This window comes from Oryctolagus cuniculus, chromosome 18 (genome assembly GCF_051225735.1).
Source record: "Oryctolagus cuniculus isolate XC-2025 breed Fujian yellow rabbit chromosome 18, ASM5122573v1, whole genome shotgun sequence".
Classification (NCBI taxonomy): domain Eukaryota; kingdom Metazoa; phylum Chordata; class Mammalia; order Lagomorpha; family Leporidae; genus Oryctolagus; species Oryctolagus cuniculus.
The window spans coordinates 19,884,909-19,903,725 of record NC_142884.1 but is presented as its reverse complement, the minus strand read 5'-3'; the positions used below and the strand labels follow the sequence as shown (position 1 = coordinate 19,903,725).

Genomic DNA, 18,817 nt, shown 5'->3' with positions numbered 1-18,817 from the left:
TTCTGCCTCCATGTTGTGCCAGAACCTGGAGAATAAGCAGGAGCAGAGTGGTGGAGAGATGGCCAGGGTCCGGGCTGACAGAGGAGGGGGTGAGGTGGGGCGCATGACCTCAGGAGGCCAGGGCACGGGGGGAGGGTGGGCAGTGGGGGACCCTGAGGGGTGTAGGGGTCCCAGGTGCCTCGAGCCCCAGGTGCACACTCACAGCACTGAGCATCTCTCAGGCAGGCCACCCAGACTCGGTCAGTTCCAGGGTGACGTCCTGGGCAGAGCTGATGTGGGGATATAGCTGCCTCAGCCCTGGGCAGCCTGGCCCTGCTCAGGACAGCCACCCCACAACCGCTGTGGGGGGCTGCCACACACCCACGAAGGTGGACCTCTGACAGGCCTGGAGCCCCCCACTGGGAGCAAGGGCCCCTGCCTGGCCCTAGGCTCCCTGTGCTCATGGTCACCAGCCCCTCCCTCCCCATCTCAGTCCCCTGGGCTGAGAGGATGAAGCTGGTCCTTCCCTGGCCCACTAGGGAGGTCGTGGTGCCTGTTGTGGTCCTGTCCTCACCTCTCCGCCTCCCTTGCTTTCCAGTGAGCAGAAGTTGCCCCAAGACAGCACCCCGGGGGCAAAGGTAAGGACAAGTCCTTGGCCATGGGCCAGTCATCTGGAAGCAGAGCTGGGCGGAGGGGCACGTGGGGCTCGGCAGTGGTGAGTGGGAGCGCCATAAGGTCCCGCGATGCGGTACTTACACGGCACCTGCTGACATCTTACCACACTCACCTGTCCCAGAAGTGAGCCGCAGCTCAGGGGCGTCTGCTGTCGGCCGCCCTGACTCATTGGCATGGTTGGGAGTGACCTGGCTGGAGCTCAGGGGCTCTTCCTTGAAGGCGGGGCAGCTCGGGTCAGAGGCCAGGCCACCGATGCTCCCCCAGACAGAAGATCTGGGGCTCACGGTCTGTGCCTTTTCTGGCTCCTTCTATTTGAGCACCCACAGAGCTCCTGAGCTGCATCCGAGGGCCCCTCTCAGAGCCCCAAGCTGGGCTCACGCCATCCTGTCTCGTTTTCCAGCGTAAACAGGAGGTAAGAAGGATCCAGAAGTGGATAAAGATGATCAAGAACCATAGTAAATACCGCGGCAGCGACAAGGTACCGTGGCGATGAGGGCCCCTCGGGAACACTGAGAGCTGAATTGGGGTTTGAGCAGTGCCCATTCCTGTGCCAGGCACCGCCTGCCTCTCAGATGCCCAGGGGCAACTGTCCAGTCCCTAGAGACACAGGTCATGGGCACACCTTCCCCATACACACAGGACACTGTCCTGGTAGAAAATCTGAAGTCACTGCTGAAGACAATCCCGGATGCAGGGCAGGCGTGGTTCCAGGAGCCCTGTAGGGGGCAGTCCGTACACGGCAGAGCCGGTGCCCCTGAGCCCTTGGCCCTCCAGTCACTGTGGGTCATAAGGCCCCCCTCTGGGCAGATCCTCCCTCTGCCAATACACAGGGAGCCCCTGGCGTCTCCCTCTGCTGTCTCACCCTGCGCTGCCTCCACGAGTGGCCACGTTCACCACTCACCAGAGCCTCCTCTCTCCTGTAGTTTCAGCGCAGAATCTACAAAGGCATCCCTGCCCAGGTGCGTGGGAAGGTGTGGGCCGTGATGCTGGAGGTGGACAAGAGGAAGGCCCAGAACCCAGGCAAATACGCGGTACGGCTCTGCACTCAGCCCAAGGGGGCCCGGCCTGCTCGGGCCTGCTCAGGAGCCTGAGTCTCCGTGGAGGACCGTCCCTCACTGAGCCCTCGGGAGCCTCCTCCCCATCCTGCCTTCCTCTCCCTAGATCCTAGTCAGTGCCTCCTCCACGTCTCCTCAGACCCAGCTGGGACTGGACAGGTGTGTTTTGTGCCAGAGGCTTTAACCTGCTCTCTGCTGAGCTCACCTGGGCAGCTTGGCATACGGCCAGAAGAGAGGACTTGCTGGTCCCTGATGGGCGGGGGTCTCCCAGGATGAGATCACAATGGTGTGAGGTAGGGAGCCCCACAGGCTCTGTGCTAACATGGCCTGCCCACAGCTGGCCGGCCCTCACCTAGGCCTGCCCACAGCTGGCCCTGCCTTCACATGGACTTGCAGCCCCTGGCATTGCCCTTGCCTGGAGAGGCCGCTCCAATGGTCAGACAGCTCTCAATGCTTCTGGGAAAGGAGGGAGTGAGGACTGGTGTGAGCAGAGGGCAGTCAACTGCAGCTGGCTCTCATGGCCCCTGGCTGCCATCAGGGAGCAGGGCCCAGCTGTGTTTCCCACCCTGCCTCCCCCAAGTCTGCAGTCTGGGGCTGGCCCTGGGAGCTGGGCCTGGAGACAGTCATTGCCCAGGCTCAGCTCCAAGCCAAGGGTGGCTTGCAATGTCAAGATGGAGATGGGCCCCTCCAGCAGGGGGCAGCATGGGGCAGTGGTTAGGCTGTGGCTGACTCCTGGAGGGCAGGGCCTGAGATTTCAGCTAGGAGGCTCAGAAGCCTGGCTGGGGGCAGACCGTGTCTGTGCTGAGAGCTGAGGCAGGCAGGGGGAGTGCACAGGGACCTTTCAGAGCCCCTGTCTGCTGCTGACCGTCAGGGTTACGTGGGCACTGAGGCAAGTAGGGAGCCCATGACCCTCCCTCAAGGTGGGACCCAGAAAGGAATGAGCGCTTGCAGGGAACTCCATGTCAGCCAGAAGAGCTGACGTGGACTTGAGGTCCTTGTGAGGCAATGGGGCTTGTGCAGTTCTTGAGGCTGCCCCTCCCCCTTGTCCCTGCCCTGCAGGAGATGAAAGAGCTGGCCAGGCTGGGCGCCACTCACTTCCATCACATCGACTCCGCCATCGCATGGACTTTCAGAAACCACCTCATGTTCCGGGAACGTTACGGAATGAAGTGAGGCCTCTGGGCTGGGGAGGACCCGCGGGTGGGAGGAGCAAGGGTCCTGGGGCACATGGGGTCCCTAGGGAAGATTGGGTGCAAGCCTAAAACAGTTCATTGAGCACAGAAAACAAACTTGCCTTTTCTATAGTACACAAACTTTCCCAAGACACTGTGGAGAGACTGAAATGAAAAGAAACACCAGGGGAGACAATAGTAGCAATCTAACTAATAAAGGTGTTGTTTCCAGAATATTCAAGGAGCCCTTCAACTCAGTCACAAGGAAGCAGTGGGCAGCCCCCTAGTACCCCGGGAACACAGGATCGGGGGGACCCTTCATGAAAGCACACACACTTCACCTCCTCAGCGCATGAACACACACTTATTCCCTACACCACAAAGGGGCACCAGCGCACAGCTGTGGGAGGGGGGAACTAAAACCACTGAGGACGCCGGGTGCTGCTCCCTACAAGGCTGAACGTGCATGGGAGGCTGACTCTCCACAGCTTGGACCCACGGGACTGCACTCCCACAGTGGGACGCTCACCTGTGCCCTGAACACCCACCTGGGAAATGAAAGTGCACGTGACTGCGCCCTGGGAGGTGTGCGTGTCCCTGCAGGCGGCGCTCACCCACATGGTGGACAACACGCAGGTGCCCTGACGACGTCACTGCGCATGAGCAGAGTGTCACGGGCCCTGCGTGTGGCTGTCAGGCTCTGTTAGGCAGAGCTGCACTGAGAGCCTCGGCAGCACAAGACACACGGCCTCTGTCCTCTCTCTTCCAGCCAACAGGCCTTATTCCACATACTGATGGCCTATTCCGTCTACAATCCCGTGAGTATTCTGGGATCATAGCGCAGGTGCTATCCCGGCAGTCCCTGCAGGGCACCCCTGGTCACAGAGATCCCAGCCTGGGTTGAGGGGGCCTCGCTCATCCACAGCTCTGAGGAAGAGCGGTAGAGGCCAGGCTCTGAGCCTCTTGGACCCAACCTCAAGTTCTGGGAGGAGAAAGGCAGCCTTCTCCTGGGCTGGTCTCCAGACCCCAGGAGCTTGGCCGTGTTGGGAAGCCCCTCCCAGGGCTAGCATTCCACGCAGTGGGGCGGGGGACGAAGGCAGGGCAGATCAGGTGTACGACTTTGCTGTGGGTCCCACTGATGCCATTACACCCACCAGCCCTGTGGTTGGACCCATGGGCCTGAATCCCACTCTGTACAGCGCCCCTGCCACAACCACCCACTCAGAATTTCCCATGAGTGGAGCAGGCGCAGGGCTCCATGGGTGACCCAGCAAGGCCTGGACATCCCCACCCCCCTGACCTGCCACTGGCCAACCCTGCCTGGTGCCCTGGTTCCCAGGGGGCCTGGCACTCAGGAAGCCCAGGCCTGCACCCATGCCAGAGGCACTCCTCCTGTTCCGGTCCTGGTAGCACTTCCTGGCTTACTTCTTCCTCATGTGAGAAAGGGCCACCGGCTCACCTGCAGAGCTCAGGGGTCCAGAAGCTTCCATGGGCATGGATCTGGATTCCCACAGCAACCTGGCCCATGCTGACATCTTGGGGGTAACAGGTGTCCATACTTGAGCTCTCCCCCTGTGCTGCCTAAGCTCAGGCCCTGCAGGATTCCCTCCAGGAACTTGGAGAACTTCTCTGGGCTCCAATTCTTGGGCAGCTGACACCAAGTGGCAGGATTCAGGCACAGGGGCTCCCTGTGCCTAAATCTTCCTGGACCCTTCAGTGGGTGACCCTGATCTGCCTGAGAGGTGGGCCATCCTAGGATATCATTCTTGCCAGGGGAGGTCTCCTAAAGGTATTCTGGGATCTTGCAGGAGGTGGGCTACAGCCAGGGTCTGAGCCATGTGGTGGCGCTGTTGCTCATGTATATGCCCGAGGAGGACTCTTTCTGGGCCCTGGTGCAGCTCATGGAAAGCAGGAAGCACGCGATGCACGGTAGGTGGATGGCGTGTGGGGCCCAGTGCATGCAAGTCCGTGCACGGCCCTCACTGGCTCCTGAATGTGCGGGACAGTGTCACAGTGTGTGTGGGGGGGGGCTCCCTAGAAGCCAGGGCTGGCAGAGGCCTCCCAGACTGAGGCAGCCCCCTTCTTTTACCACCACCCAAAGTCCCTGCAGCTTGGCCATGGCCATCCTGGGTGTGGGAACCTTCAGAACAAGGGGTCCTGTCCTTGTCCAGTGACTCAGGTCGATTCTGGCTCTTCTGCCTCACACGTCTGTACACAACTCTCAAGCACAGAGCCACACCCAGGGAACTTGTGGAAGGCAGCATCCCCTGTAGGGTCACCCCCTCCTCGCTCCTGAGTCTTGGAATGGTCAGGAGGCACCCAGTCTGACTGCACCCACCCCAGCGGGCTCCAGGGGGCAGCCAGGCCTGGGCTGCACACAGTCACCCACCTGCACCCACCTCCTAAGCAGATCCTCTGCCCTGGCCACGTTCATCCCCACCTGCCCCTGGTCCAGCCTCCCCTGACCCTCAGTGCTCAGAAGCACCCCACCCAGGCCTGGGGCTCTCCAGCCTTCCTAGGAGGAGGCTCTCACGTGGGGGTGTGGCTGATTCTACTCAGGTTTCTACAAACCAAACACCCCCAAACTGGAGCGATTCCAGCAACACCTGGGGCTCATTGTGCATCGCGTGCTCCCCTCCCTGGAGAAACACCTGGTAAGTTAAGCATCTCCTTTCTCCTCTTGGGGGCTCTGGGCTCATGGGACTGCTTCCTGAGCCAGGGGAGGCCATGACCTCACAAAAACTTTCCTTGGTTACTGGGGTCCGCGGCAGCTTGGGTGTTGGTTTGTTTTCCAGCACTTGGTCCCCCAGAGTTGGCGTAGATTGAAGGGAGACGCTGTCCCCAGAGCAGAGTGGAAGGAGGGACCTGTGTCCCTTCAGGAACCTGCATGGCTGGGAGGGGGGATGCCCCTGCTGCTGGGCTTCCTGCACCCAGGGGCTCTGCCCCAGGGCTCAGATTAGAGGGAGTCAGGCCTGGGCCCTGGGCCCTGGGCCCTGAGCCCCCTCTGCCTCTGCCTCTTCTTAGGAGAAGGAGGGTGTGTGCCTGGAGGACTCCACCACCCACTGGTACATCCAGTGCTTCCTGGATGGGGTAAGTGCCCCGGGGACCCCTTGCCCAGGGAAGCTCCTGCCCCAGTGCCTGGTTCTCTGGTGCTGGTGGCCTGTGACTCTGAGCTCCCCCAGCCCCAGCAGACACAGGAGGGAGCCTGCTGTGCAGACCAGGCAGGCCCTGTCCAGCCCTGCTAAGGGTGGTCCAAGCTGAGGCTGAGCCTCAGAGCCAGCAAGGAGGGGACAGGTTCCACCAGGACCCATCCTGAGAGCCTGGCAAAGGCCAGAGCCCTACAGTGAGAGGCAGGAGATCCATAGACCCCCCGAGGCAGAGGCTGGTGGCAGCACAGCCCAAGGGCTGAGCCCTCCCCAGGTCCCTGGGGTGTCTGGCATCTCCAGTGTGGCTTCCAAAGTGTGCAGACCCCCAGGGTCCAGGACAGGACATGGTCATCCTCTGTGGGTCTGGTTCGCTGAGTGGGCAGGGATGTGGCCATGAGGCATGGCCTCCCCTCCCCTCCCAGGAGGAGCTCTGGCCTTCTTGTGTGATCAGCCTCCTGGAGTCTCCCTCTGTCCTAGGGGAGTGACACTGCACACCCACCCCTGTGGGCCCTGCTGAGGCCCTGACGGGCGGGTCCTCCAATGCCTCTGTCCCCAGGTGCCGTTCCCCCTGGCTCTGAGAATATGGGATATATACATCCTGGAGGGCGAGCACGTGCTCCCGGCCATGGCATACACGGCCCTCAAGATCCATCAAAGTGAGTCCTCAGGGCCCACAGAGGCCCGGGTGCTGGGGATGGAGGATCTGGGGGTCCCCTGCCTGTCCCTCGTGAGCAGGGCTTGAGGGAGGGATGAGGGGGTTTGGGAGGCCTGGGTTCCCTTCAGGAGGGCACTGAGAATCCCCCTGTTGCATCCCCAATCCCAGGCCCCCACAGACCACAAGGAGAAGTGGCCAGGGTCATCGCACTGGAAATTGGCCCCTGAGCAGTCCCTCTAGTGGTTGGCGTGACACCCAAGGGTGTCCAAGGGTGTCTGCAGCCCATGTCTGGTGCTGGGACAGGGCTTGGAGCAGCCATGGTGGCTGCGCCATCCCTAGGGCCCCTCCCAGCCTGACACCCACCCCCATGTCTAGAGCGCCTGCTGAAGATGCCCCGGGACCACCTCCGGGAGTTCCTGCAGGTGACCCTGAAGCAGGCCTGGTCTCTGAGCGAGGACGCGGTCATCAGGCAGCTGCGGGCCTCCATGCGTGAGCTGGGGAAGCTCCAGTGCCTCCTGCCTCCCGAAGGTGAATCCAGCACACGGCCCCGTCCCATGCTCCCTTGGGGGAGTCAGTAGTGGGAGTGCCAGGCCCTGACATCCCCGCCCAGGGCCTCACCTCTTCCTGGTCCTCCTTGTCCTCCCGACTCAGAAGTTCTGCTTTCTGAAGCTCTGTCAGCATGGCCTGGCGGGGCCTCGGGCAGCTTCCCAGAATCCTCCTGTGGGTGCCGGCTCTCCCCCCACCACTCTGGGGCCGGGCCGTGGAGCTGTCCTCAGGACATTTGTGGCTCTGGCTCCTTGGCTGATCCCCACTCTGGAGTGGATTGGAGGCCCCGCCTTGAGCTACCCTGCCCAGGTCTGGAGCAGGTGCCCTGGCTCAGTGCCCCCAGGAGCCTGGAGCACAGCTGGACCCCCACTCCAGCAAGATGAGAAGTGGCCCTGCCTGACCCCACACAGGCTCCTGGCCCGATGACCACAGCTGTCTGCACACAGGACCCTCCAAGACAGGGGTGGGCGGGGCTCCCACCTGCATGTGGGCAGGGCTAGATGGAGGTGGGGCTGTGGGAGACCCTGTGCAGTGATGTAAAGCCTGCCGGCACTGGATCCCCTTCAGCCATCTGAGAACCCCTGGAAGGCCCAGGTGCCCTGAGCCCAGTTGTGGGGGCCAAGTGCACTCCTGCGAGCAGGGCTGGGCACAGAGGCAGGCGCTGGGGGCCCCTGCTGCAGAACACAAGAGTGTGGGCTCTGCAGCCCTAGCCTCGGGCCAACAGAAGGCAGCGGGACCCAGAGCATCGCTGGCTTCTGGGCTCTAGTGGGGAGGGGTCCCCGTGCTCGTCCCCTGCTGCTGCTGCCATCATGGACCTGAGCGCCTGGGTCCCCATGCAGAGCAGAGATGGGCTTGTCCCAGCTCTAGAGGCTCTAAGTGAGGGCCCAGGTGCAGGCTGTCCAGGCACTGGGGGCCTCCCACTGTGCCTCCAGATGCTGCCTCCTTGGGTGCTCCTGGGACAGTAGCGGTGACAGCCCAGTCTCACCAGGAAAGAGACAGTGGCCCAGGGGCAGAGGACACAGGGCACCCCTGCCACCTCTTTAGAAACTGCATTCCCTGTCCCCAAGGGCCTGAACCGGACTCCATGTCTGCCCCACAGCCCCAGCTCTCACCCCATCATCTTAGGCTCAGTTCCTTTCCAGCCATGTAGGAGGGACTCAGATGCGGGAAATTCAGCCAATGCACTGTTAGGGCGCAGCAGGTCAGGTGGGGGAGGGGACGGGGTCCTGAGTTGGTGCTTTAGTCCCCAGAGATGAGAGTGAGGTGGGGAGTTCAGGGCCATCCACCCTGTGATGGCTGTGCAGGAGGAGCCGGTGGTGTCCCAGGGCTCCCCTTGCCCGGGCTGCACACACCCTCCCGTCTGGGGCCAGCAGCCTGGAAGAGTCCTCAGCGTCACACGTGGTGATGGGGACCCCAGGATGAGGTCGGGGCAGGCACCCTGCAGGCCAGACGGGGGCTGTGGAGAAGCAAACCGCGTCTCTTCTTCTTCCAGCCAAGGCCATCGAACAGTGCAGCAGGCCCCTGGGGCAGGCACGCGTCCCCCAGATGCACGTTCCTGCCCCCACTGCTCCGAAGGCCAAAATCACCATTCAGGACACAGTGGCAGTGTGGGAGCAGACCAGGGGTCCCGCTACTCGTGCAGTGATGATCCGTCCTCCAGAAAGCTTTGGCCTCCGCATCGCCGAGAGGGAAGGCATGGAGGAGGAGGAGAGCTGGGAAGGCAGCCCAGAGCCCCTCGGCCTGGGCTCCCCTGTGGGGACCGCAGAGTCTCCAGGTTCTGCCAGCCCCACGGAGTCTCCAAAGTGCTCGAGGTGGGGAGGCCTGTGCCAGTGCGCCAGTCTCCCTAACCTGAGCGGGCCAGAGCACAGGGAGGACGACTCCTCCGACGCTGGCAGCCGGGAGGGCCTGTGGATGTGGGCTCCTCCACGGGCCTCAGAGTCCCCGGAACCAGGGCCCATGCAGGCTGTCCCCGCCTGGGGGCCACGGCTGAAGACTCCCCACTACTGGCATGGCAGCCCCACGCACTCTGGGGAGAGTCACGGGCTGGAGCCGGCCAGAGCCAGCCCTGGGATGGGAGACCAGGCCCACGTGCCCTCCCTGGCCAGAGGCCTCCTTACCTCTTATTCAACGGGGCACCTGGATGATGGGTGCCTCCTAGAAGAGAGGCCGAGTCCACCATCTGTCCTGCCCAGGCTGGGCAGCAGCCTTCCGTGTGTCTTCACGGCATCCTATGCACTTGGTTGAGCCCCCACCGCCCAGGCTCTTCCTGGGGCCAGGACACCCTGACACTGGAAGACAACAGCCGTGCCAGGAGCCACTGTACTCTCCTCCCCGCCCCCTCCCCCACCGCCACCCTCAGGTGGTGCTGAGCCTGTATTAAATTGTTCCATGGAAAGGAGTTTGCTCCAGTTTGTGACCCCGGCGCCCAGCGACAGCAAGCTTCCCCGTGTTCCTGGGGAGATGGGTGGTTCCACAGCCCCCAGCCCCAGGCAGAGACCCACTTAGGACCCTGCAGACAATGCCTGAGATTCAGCTGTGCCCTGTGGGGACTGGGCCAGGGTGGGATAGCAGCAGCCGTGAGTGCCCGTGACCTCTGGGACAGATCAGCACAATAGGAACAGCTGTGGTTGGAGGGCCTGTGTCACCTCTGTGCTCTCCCCTAGACCTGGGCGGCCGTGGCTGCAGCATCCCTGGCTTGACCCCACATGGCTCTCCCACGTGGGAGAGGATGTGCACTGTGGGCTGGGAGGCGACCAGTGGCCAGAGTACGTCTACTGCCCAACTGACCAGGTGTTGGTAGCGTAGGCAGGAGGCACATTTGATAGAATCGCATGGATTCTCGGTGGAGGTGAGAGGGACTTGCTCTCGGCTGTGCCTGTGTGTGAGCACCACGGGAGCAGAGCCCTTGGCCCTGGGACTCAGAGAGGTTCTCCAGGAAGGGCTGCCGCAGCGCGCAGGAGGGGCCTGGTCTGTGTGCTGAGCTCATGTGCTGTGGGCGGGAAGGGCCCTAGCACGCAGGTCACCTTGCTCTCCCACAAGCACCACTGTCAGAGGTGATCTCTGTGGCCGTGTAGCCACAGCTCTCAGCCGGGCACGCGGGCCATGGCTCACCTGAAACGCAGGGGCGGCTCCAGAGCCCTGTAAGGACTGGCGGTGAATTCGCAGACTCAGCATTTCCCAGCTCCTGCCCGGCTCCTGTCTCCCAGGACACAGATGAGGCCCCGCGATGTCTCTAAAGGTTGACCTGAGGGACTCGAAGTCCTGCCGGACTCCCAGGTGCCATGAGCAGTGCTGCTGAGCTGGCCTCTGCCTGTACCCCCAGCCACCCCTAACAGAGGACTCAGACCTGGGGGTTTAGGGGGCACAGGAAGCCAGAGCTGGTTTAGGGAGACCTCAACTAAAATCCGGAATGGGGAACCCCTGATGCTTCGGGAAGAGGCTTTCTCAGAAACCCTTCAGGGACATTGGAGGGCATTTCGCTGAAGTTGGAGGGGAGTCCTGGCCACTCTGTGTGGCAATAGCAAAATACCTGAAGCCGCGTTGCTTAGAAAATGAAAGAAGTTCACTTTGCCTGTGGCTTGACCAGCCCGAGAGCGTGGCACGGCATCAGCTTCTAGTGAGGGTCTCATGGCAGACAGCATCCCCCAGCAGGAGCCCGAGTGAGATGGGGCTGGAGGAGGACTGGGCCCTGTCCCTGATGACAACCCCAGGGCAGGCAACGTGGGGAAGACACCACTGGGCACGTGCATCCCCTCCTGGACCACCCGGGGTCCATCCCCTGCCTCGGCCCCTGAGTCCAGCTTCTTCCACATGTGCACTGTTGCAGTTGATTTCTCAACAATATTGCAGTGGAGTTGTTTCTGAGAGGAGGAGCCTGGTGGCGGCTAGAGGCATGGAGTCACCACACAGACGCCGGGAGTCGGTGAAAGTGGGCTTGAGGCAAGCAGCCCGCAGACTCGTTTATTTCAGTTAGTACAACAGCTTATATAGCCAAGACAGCCAATCCGGTCATGGGGTGGTTTATACCCTAACCAATCACAGCCTGTTGTCAGGCAGTATTGGAAGCCATCCAATCACAGCCTGTTGCCAGGCAGGCTCCACTGCCAGGTGGGATTCAAAGCCATTCCTGAATAACTGACGCTCGCTTGCCAGCGGCCATCTTGACATGGCCTTCTCATTCCACCACATTTCCCCCTTTCATTTATTTTTGAGCAATGGGAGGCATGATTTTTGGCCATACCATTGTTGACCCTGTGTCCATGTGGTCTCTGTACGCGGCTGTGCCTGTCTTAGGTTGTCCCCCAGGGGATCTTACCCGTCGTTGACTAAACAGTGCTCAACACAGGAGACCACTGGTGTGCTTGCTCAGATGGGGTAGGAATGAGGAAGAATGGTAACCAGGAATTGTGTGACCACACACAGGCTGTGGGCCATTTGAGTGGCTGACTAGAGCTAGTGGGGTATGAAGCATTACTGGATGTGTCTATGGGCAGTTTCCCAGGGTAGGATGATAGGGCAGGTGCGTCTGCTAACAAGGCTGACTCTCAGTCTTGTTCAGCTGGTTCTGGTTGGCTGTCAGTTGCAGGCTGGATGTTTCTGGCTGGTACCCAAATGGGCTGTGCTGCATTCTCTGGAAAGACACAAGCATATCCTCGACCTTTGGTTAGAGAGGGTGTGGCCCCTTCCATTCTCCTGTCAGGGGTATTTCCACCTAAGCATAGGGGCTGGGGTCTGGGATGGAAAGGATCCCCAGTGTTTATAAACTGGGCTGACCCCTTGGAATCAAAAGGAAGAAACTTGATAGTGAAAAGGACCTCAGTCAAAGCAAGCTGTGGGTCTGGGGACATACGGTTGTTTTTCTGTCCTTGTAAGAGATCTTTAATCGTCCTATGAGTTCTTTCAATGATTGCCTGCCCCTGTGGCTTGTATGGGATACCTGTGGCAGACTGTATGTTCCAGGACCTCAGGAAGGAATTAAATTCCTGTGGTGTATATGCTGGCCCATTATCAGGCTTTATTGTCCAGGGGACACCGAGGACCAGCAGGGCTGACTTAACCGCCTTTATCACATTTCTAGCCTTTTCTCCGGATTGGGCTGCTGCAAATACAGCCTTTGAATACGTATCTCCCACCACATGGACAAACATAAGTTGACCAAAGGAGTTAATGTGGGTGACGTCCACTTGCCAGAGCTTCTAAGGAGCAAGTCCTCGCGGGTTGACTCCTGCTTGTAGCAGTGGGCCTGACGGGGCGAGGGGGCACAATTCTTGCAAGAGTGCACTAGGTGTTTGCATTGGCTCATTGTTAGCTCCGGGAAAAGTGATTTTGTGTTGCTTTCTGCCATATGAAGTTTTTGGTGTAGAATAGGGGCTTGTTCTAGGTGTCTGATGGTAGCCATGTTGCAGGAGATAAGATGATCGACCTTTTCGTTGCCTTGGGAAACTCACATAACAAGCAGAAGTATGACCTGCAAACTGACATAAGCACAGCAATGGAGTTTTTTTTCTGAACTTGAGCCTTGAAGGATCAAAATTGAAAGTATGCATCAGGAACTGAACCTCACCTGTGTTTAGATGGGGCCTGCTGAGTGGGAGAAGTCCTCATGAACTCATTATGTCAGAGTTCTCAGGGCTCCCTGGGTGGTTTGAAGTGCCCCGTGCCTCCATCAGCACCGGCAAGCGGAAGCGGGAGAGAGACATCTCCCCAGACTGAGCTGTCCTGAGCCCTTCCGGCCCCCGAGGGCTGCAGCTCTACAGGCCCGCGTGTGGGGTCAGCCAGGGGTGGTGCTGCTCTGCCTAGACCCTCCAGAGAGCTCCCCCAGCCTCTGATGCAGGAGCACAGTGTGTTGGCTCCAAGGACTTGGGCCATCTTCTACTGCCTTCCCAGGCCATAGCAGAGAGCTGGATGGGAAGTGGAGCAGCCGGGACTCAAGCTGGCTCCCATATGGGATGCCAGCACTTCAGGAGGAGGCTTTATCTCACTATACCACAGCCACAGCACCGCCCCAGCTTCCTGTGTTTAAAAAGGAATTATTGGGGCCGGCGCAGTGGCCCATGGTTAACACCCTGGCCTGAGGCACTGGTGTCCCATATGGGCACCGGTTCTACCCAGCTGCTCCTCTTATGATCTAGCTCTCTGCTATGGCCTGGGAAAGCAGTAGAAGATGGCCCAAGTCCTTGGGCCCCTGCACCCGTGTGGAAGGCACAGAAGAAGCTCCTGGTTCCTTGCTTCAGATTGGCTCAGCTCTGCCTGTTGCAGCCATCTAGGGAGTGAATCAGTGGTTGGAAGAGACCTCTCTCTCTCTCTCTGTCTCTCTCTCTCTGCCTCTCTGTAACTACGCCTTTCAAATAAATAAATAAATATGTAAAAAGCAAAACAAAAAAAAATATGTGACAGTCACAGAAAGAATTTTCTTGATCATGGGCTCTGAAGATTGTCCTGCTCAAAATACTATAGACAAAATAACCAACAGTAAAGAAATACTATAGACTTCTAAAAATTAATCAGATTCAAGAATTTTGAATCAGCAGTGCATGGTAGAAGTCCTGATGATAAGTGTCAAAGTCAATTAATTATAGGAAGTAAGTCTGGGTAATTACTCTATTTTTTTTTCTTTGACAGGCAGAGTGGACAGAGAGAGAGAGAGAGAGAAACGTCTTCCTTTGCTGTTCGTTCACCCCCCAGTGGCTGCTGCGGCTGGTGCACTGCGCTGATCTGAAGGCAGGAGCCAGGTGCTTCTCCTGGTCTCCCATGGGGTGCAGGGCCCAAGCACCTGGGCCATCCTCCACTGCACTCCCGGGCCACAGCAGAGAGCTGGCCTGGAAGAGGGGCAACCGGGATAGAATCCGGTGCCCTGACCAGGACTAGAAACCGGTGTGCCGGCGCCGCAGGCAGAGGATTAGCCTACTGAGCCTCGGTGCCGGCCTGGATAATTACTCTAGATAAAGACACTGTAGGGGCTGGCACTGTGGCATATTGAGTAAACCCGCTGCCTGCAGTGCCGGCCTCCCATATGGGCACTGGTTCCAATCCAGCTCGCTCTCTCTCTCTCTCTCTCTTTTAAAGATTTATTTATTTATTTGAAAGAGTTATCTAGAAAGATAAGGAGAGAGAGAGAGAAAGAGCGAGAAGTCTTCCATCTGCTGGTTTACTCCCCAACTGGCCGCAACAGATGGAGCTATTCCAATCCGAAGCCAGGAGATAGGAGCTTCCTCCGGGTTTCCCACATGGAAACATGCAGAGAGCTGGATTGGAAGTGGAGCAGCCGGGACTGGAACCAGCACCTCTGCTGTGGCCTGGGAAAGCAGAAGATGGCCCAAGCCCTTGGGCCCCTGCACCCGCATGGGAGACTAGTAAGAAGCTCTTGGCTCCTGGCTTCAGATCGGCACAGCTCTGGCTGTTGCGGCCAACTGGGGAGTGAACCAGCGGATGGAAGACCTCTCTCTCTTCCTGCCTCTGCTTCTTCTCTGTGTAACTCCGACTTTCAAATAAATAAATAAATCCTTTTTTAAATTATTATTATTTTTTTTGACAGGCAGAGTGGACAGTGAGAGAGAGAGACAGAGAGAAAGGTCTTCCTTTGCCGTTGGTTCACCCTCCAATGGTCGCCACGGCTGGCGCGCTGCGGCCAGCGCACCGCACTGATTGGATGGCAGGAGCCAGGAACCAGGTGCTTTTCCTGGTCTCCCATGGGGTGCAGGGCCCAAGCACCTGGGCCATCCTCCACTGCACTCCCTGGCCACAGCAGAGAGCTGGCCTGGAAGAGGGGCAACCGGGAAAGAATCCGGCACCCCGACCGGGACTAGAACCCGGTGTGCCGGCGCCGCAAGGCGGAGGATTAGCCTAGTGAGCCGCGGCGCCAGCCATAAATAAATCTTTTTTAAAAAAGACATTGCAAATGTTAAACATTAAAATTTAACCTATTTTGTTAAAAACAACCTTTTAAAGATAAAAATAACGTGGTTTTTGTTCAATTATTCCAGACTATATTCTCACATATAGGGGTAGTGCTAGAAAGAATAGGAAAAAACATGAGAGGACAGAGTAAATACCTGAGATAATAGAGAAATATCTGTTCAAGTGCTTTTCAGTGCAAGAGTAGCTGGTAGAGGTCGGCCCCGGTGTGCCGGCGCCGCAGGCAGAGGATTAGCCTAGTGAGCTGCGGAGCTGGCCAATTTGAGTGAATTATTATGATCTCTTGTTTACAGAAGTCAATGGCAGTGTTTTATAAACAGTTAAGTGTATGCTGAATTTACTAGGCAGTGCAGAGTTCCAGCTTCAACTGTAATCACTGCCGGTGTCAACCGTCTCATTATCATGGGCTTTACTGAAGGAGTAACTCACTGGAGAGAACAGAACTCTTTCCACCCGGGCCCCCTGAAGATTCAAAAGACCATTCCCACCACGGCAGAGCCTTTCAGTTCCTATGAGCAGGGCCAGCATCGTGGCCTAACAGGTAAAGCCGCCTCCTGCAACGCTGGCATCTCTCCCATACGGCCCTGAGTCTCAGCTGCTCCACTTCCGAGCCAGATCCCTGCTAATGTGCCTGGGGAAGCAGTGGAAGATGGCCAAATGCTTGGGTCCCTGCACTCACGTGGGAGACCTGGAAGAAGTTCTTGGTTCCTGGCTTCTGCCTGGCCCAGCCAGACCATTTGGGGAGTGAACAAGCGAATAGAAGATCTGTCTCTCTCTTTCTCTCTCTGTCTCTCCTTCTGCCTTTCAAATCAATCAATCAATCTTTAAAACAATTTTCCAATATCTTCTGTTCATCCCATGATCCCTGGAAGAGCCAGCATGTTCGTGGCAGCTCCAGTAACTTCTTTTGGTTGCTTGCAGAGCTGTTTAACTGGCAATATTTGTGATTGGGCACTATTAAACCTTCCTGCATTCCTGAGGAAGCCTTACTGCCTTATTGGCCATGGCTCAACTTCTTTTTTTTTTTTTTAATTTGTCTTGGGTTTTACTTGGCAGCATTTTATTTGGAATTTCACCACCTGCAATATTAAGGGAAGTTACAATGTTTGTGTTATCTTTGTCACATTTTAGAGCCGAAATTTAACTATCTTACAAAAATGAATTGAGAAAAATTTTTAAAGCATTTATCTCATGAGTTTATTTACAAACATATCCAGTATGCTACATGAGTTCAAGAGTTTGATCCACAATCAATAGATCATACCTCTTGAACTGTTCTTCATTTCTAGTGAGTAGATGACTGAAAGAATCCTCATTTTTTAAATTTTTATTAAATTTTTTAAACATTTCATGTTTTGTTTGAAAGGCAGAGAGACAGAGACAGACATATAGAGATCTTCCATCTGCTTGTTGACTACTCTAAAGTCTGCAATAGCTAGGGCTGGACCAGGAGCGGGGAGCTCAATTCAGGTTTCCCATGTAGCGGCCAGGGCCCAGCCACTCGAGCCATCATCTGCTGTCTCCTAGGTGGGCATCAGCAGGAAGCTGGGATTGGAGGAGGAGCTGGAACCTGGACTCAGGTATTCTAATATAGGATGTGGCTGCAGCGGCTTAACCACTGCACCAAGGGCCTGCCCCCAGTGTGTTTCTTAAGCTTTAGGTGTCTTCGCATCAGGAAAGGAGTGGCAAGTCCAGACCCAAAATGCAAAGTCATCGTAATCAGTCATTGCTTTCTTTTTCCACTTACCGTGGCCAACTCTTCCCTGGGCTCTTCTGGGGGTTCCTACAGACCACAGAGCCTGAACCCCAGCTGCTCTGCTCCAAAGTGGCCCAGACACCCAATGGGGATGATATGGCAGCACCATACTCTGTCTTCCTTTTTCTCACAACCTTGTTCTCTTTCTACCTTTTTATGTGGTAAAGTTTAAAATTTTTATTTACATTTGTTTATTTGAAAGGCAGAGAGACAGAGATCTCCTGGCCATTGATCCATTCCCCAAATGTCTGCAACAGCCAGGGCTGGGCCAGGCTGAAGCCAGGAGCCCCAAACTCAATTTGGGTCTCCTGTGTGGGTGACAGGGATCCAAATATTTGGGCTATCACTTACTCCCTCCCATGGTGTAGGCGAGCAGGAAGCTGGAATTCAAAGTGGAGCCAGGACTCAAATCCAGGCACTCTGATATGGGCTACCAGCATACCAAGCTGTGTCTTAACTGCTGCACCAAATGTCCAGAACAATGGTGCAAGGTCTTTTAAAAAACAAACAAAAAATCTGCCCATTAGCATCAGAGTTGGGGCAGGGGGGAGAAGGTTACAGGTACTGAAAGGAGCCAAGAGCCACCATAAAAAAATGGGGCTCCTGAGACAAACCGTTCCAGAGACGGCCTTGGGAAATGGGGAGTAAACCGGTTCACAGAGAAAGCAGTCAGCTACTAACCATAGATACACAGAACACCTGCCTTGTAGATAAGCCCCTTCCCTACGCTTGCTCAAGGTTAACAAAGAAAGCTGCAAGGCACATAGCAACCTATTCCTCTCTCCTAGAAACCCCCTCCCCTAATGTATCCCTTTGACCTAGTACTTTTCCACCAACATTACCACTTTTAGACTGCCATACAAGGCCCGCTACTGAAAATTATCCAATGAACTTACACCAGCCTATAATATGTTAATTTTGTGGTTTTGCCCTTTAAAAGCTGTGTGAGATAGCTGCTCGGGGCTCCTCTCGCTTGCTTGCTGCTTGCAGCAGTAGAGGGCCCATTTGTACAAATGAAATAAAATTACCTCCTGTTCTATTGCATCGTCTGGTCCGGAGTCTGTGTTTCTGGGGTCGTCACAAGAGGACACCGCTTTTGGGGTCCTACAGTTGGGGGCTCGTCTGGGATTTGGGGGACCCCAGACTCCCACACTCCATCGGCCAGACGGAGGTAAGTTTGCTTACTTGTGTATTATTGTAACTGTGGTTTGTACTGTTTGTCCTTGTCTGCCAGGACGACGTGGAATCCGTCCTGGGGTGCCTGTACAGGCTCAGTGCTGACTGGACCAAAGGGGAGACAGACGTGTCGCGAGGCCCCTGGTCCAACCCTGGAGGACGCTCCAGTGGTGGTCTGGGAAGGAGGGAAAGAGAGCGTTTCCCTTCTTCAAAGGGAGAGCCTGGCCAAACGGCCGCTCCCTTCTGAAATTCTGGTTTTGGTTTTGTCTCGGTCTGTTGCTGCGCGGCTTGTGATTTGTGTTCTGTGTGTCACTGTTTTTGTTGTCCTTTATCTCTTACTGTCTCCCCCATCTGTTTTTATTGTTGTGTTTGATTGATAGATGTATACTTGTATAAAAAATGTGTATTGTATTCTTATGATGTGTTAATTATGTCTACCTCTCAATGCAACCCTAGGGCCAAATGTAAGGACAAATTTTTGGGATGGAGAGGCTTGTACCTAGATTTGGCTCTGGTAACCAAGAAACTTTGCTGCCGAATGACCTTCTCCTGCTCCTTGGGAGCCTGGCCAGTTCCCGGGGAGGAGGATAAAGGAATGTTTTCTGATAAACAGGTGGGCATGCTTCATGTCTCGGCTCTCTGGCCAAGACCCGAGATGGGACGCACTGCTTGCCTAAAATCTTGGCAATGAGCCACCCTTGTCCTTGGAGGCTTTAGGGGGGAGCCGGAGCAAGCCTCTGTTG

General features: G+C 56.9%; 1 protein-coding gene and 1 long non-coding RNA gene across 2 annotated transcripts in view; one reads left to right on the top strand and one right to left on the bottom strand.

Moving 5' to 3' along the window:
- Positions 1 to 18,817, bottom strand: part of LOC138846481 (uncharacterized) — a 174,971-nt gene that overhangs the window by 123,611 nt on the left and 32,543 nt on the right. The gene's annotated exons all lie outside the window — the stretch shown is intronic.
- Positions 1,582 to 9,609, top strand: LOC138846524 (USP6 N-terminal-like protein). Its single transcript, XM_089319107.1, has 9 exons — positions 1,582 to 1,685; positions 2,769 to 2,878; positions 3,651 to 3,699; positions 4,690 to 4,810; positions 5,441 to 5,535; positions 5,906 to 5,971; positions 6,584 to 6,683; positions 7,058 to 7,210; positions 8,721 to 9,609. The coding sequence occupies exons 1-9, from the start codon at positions 1,638 to 1,640 to the stop codon at positions 9,470 to 9,472; spliced, it is 1,494 nt and encodes a 497-aa protein (XP_089175233.1). The 5' UTR covers positions 1,582 to 1,637; the 3' UTR covers positions 9,473 to 9,609.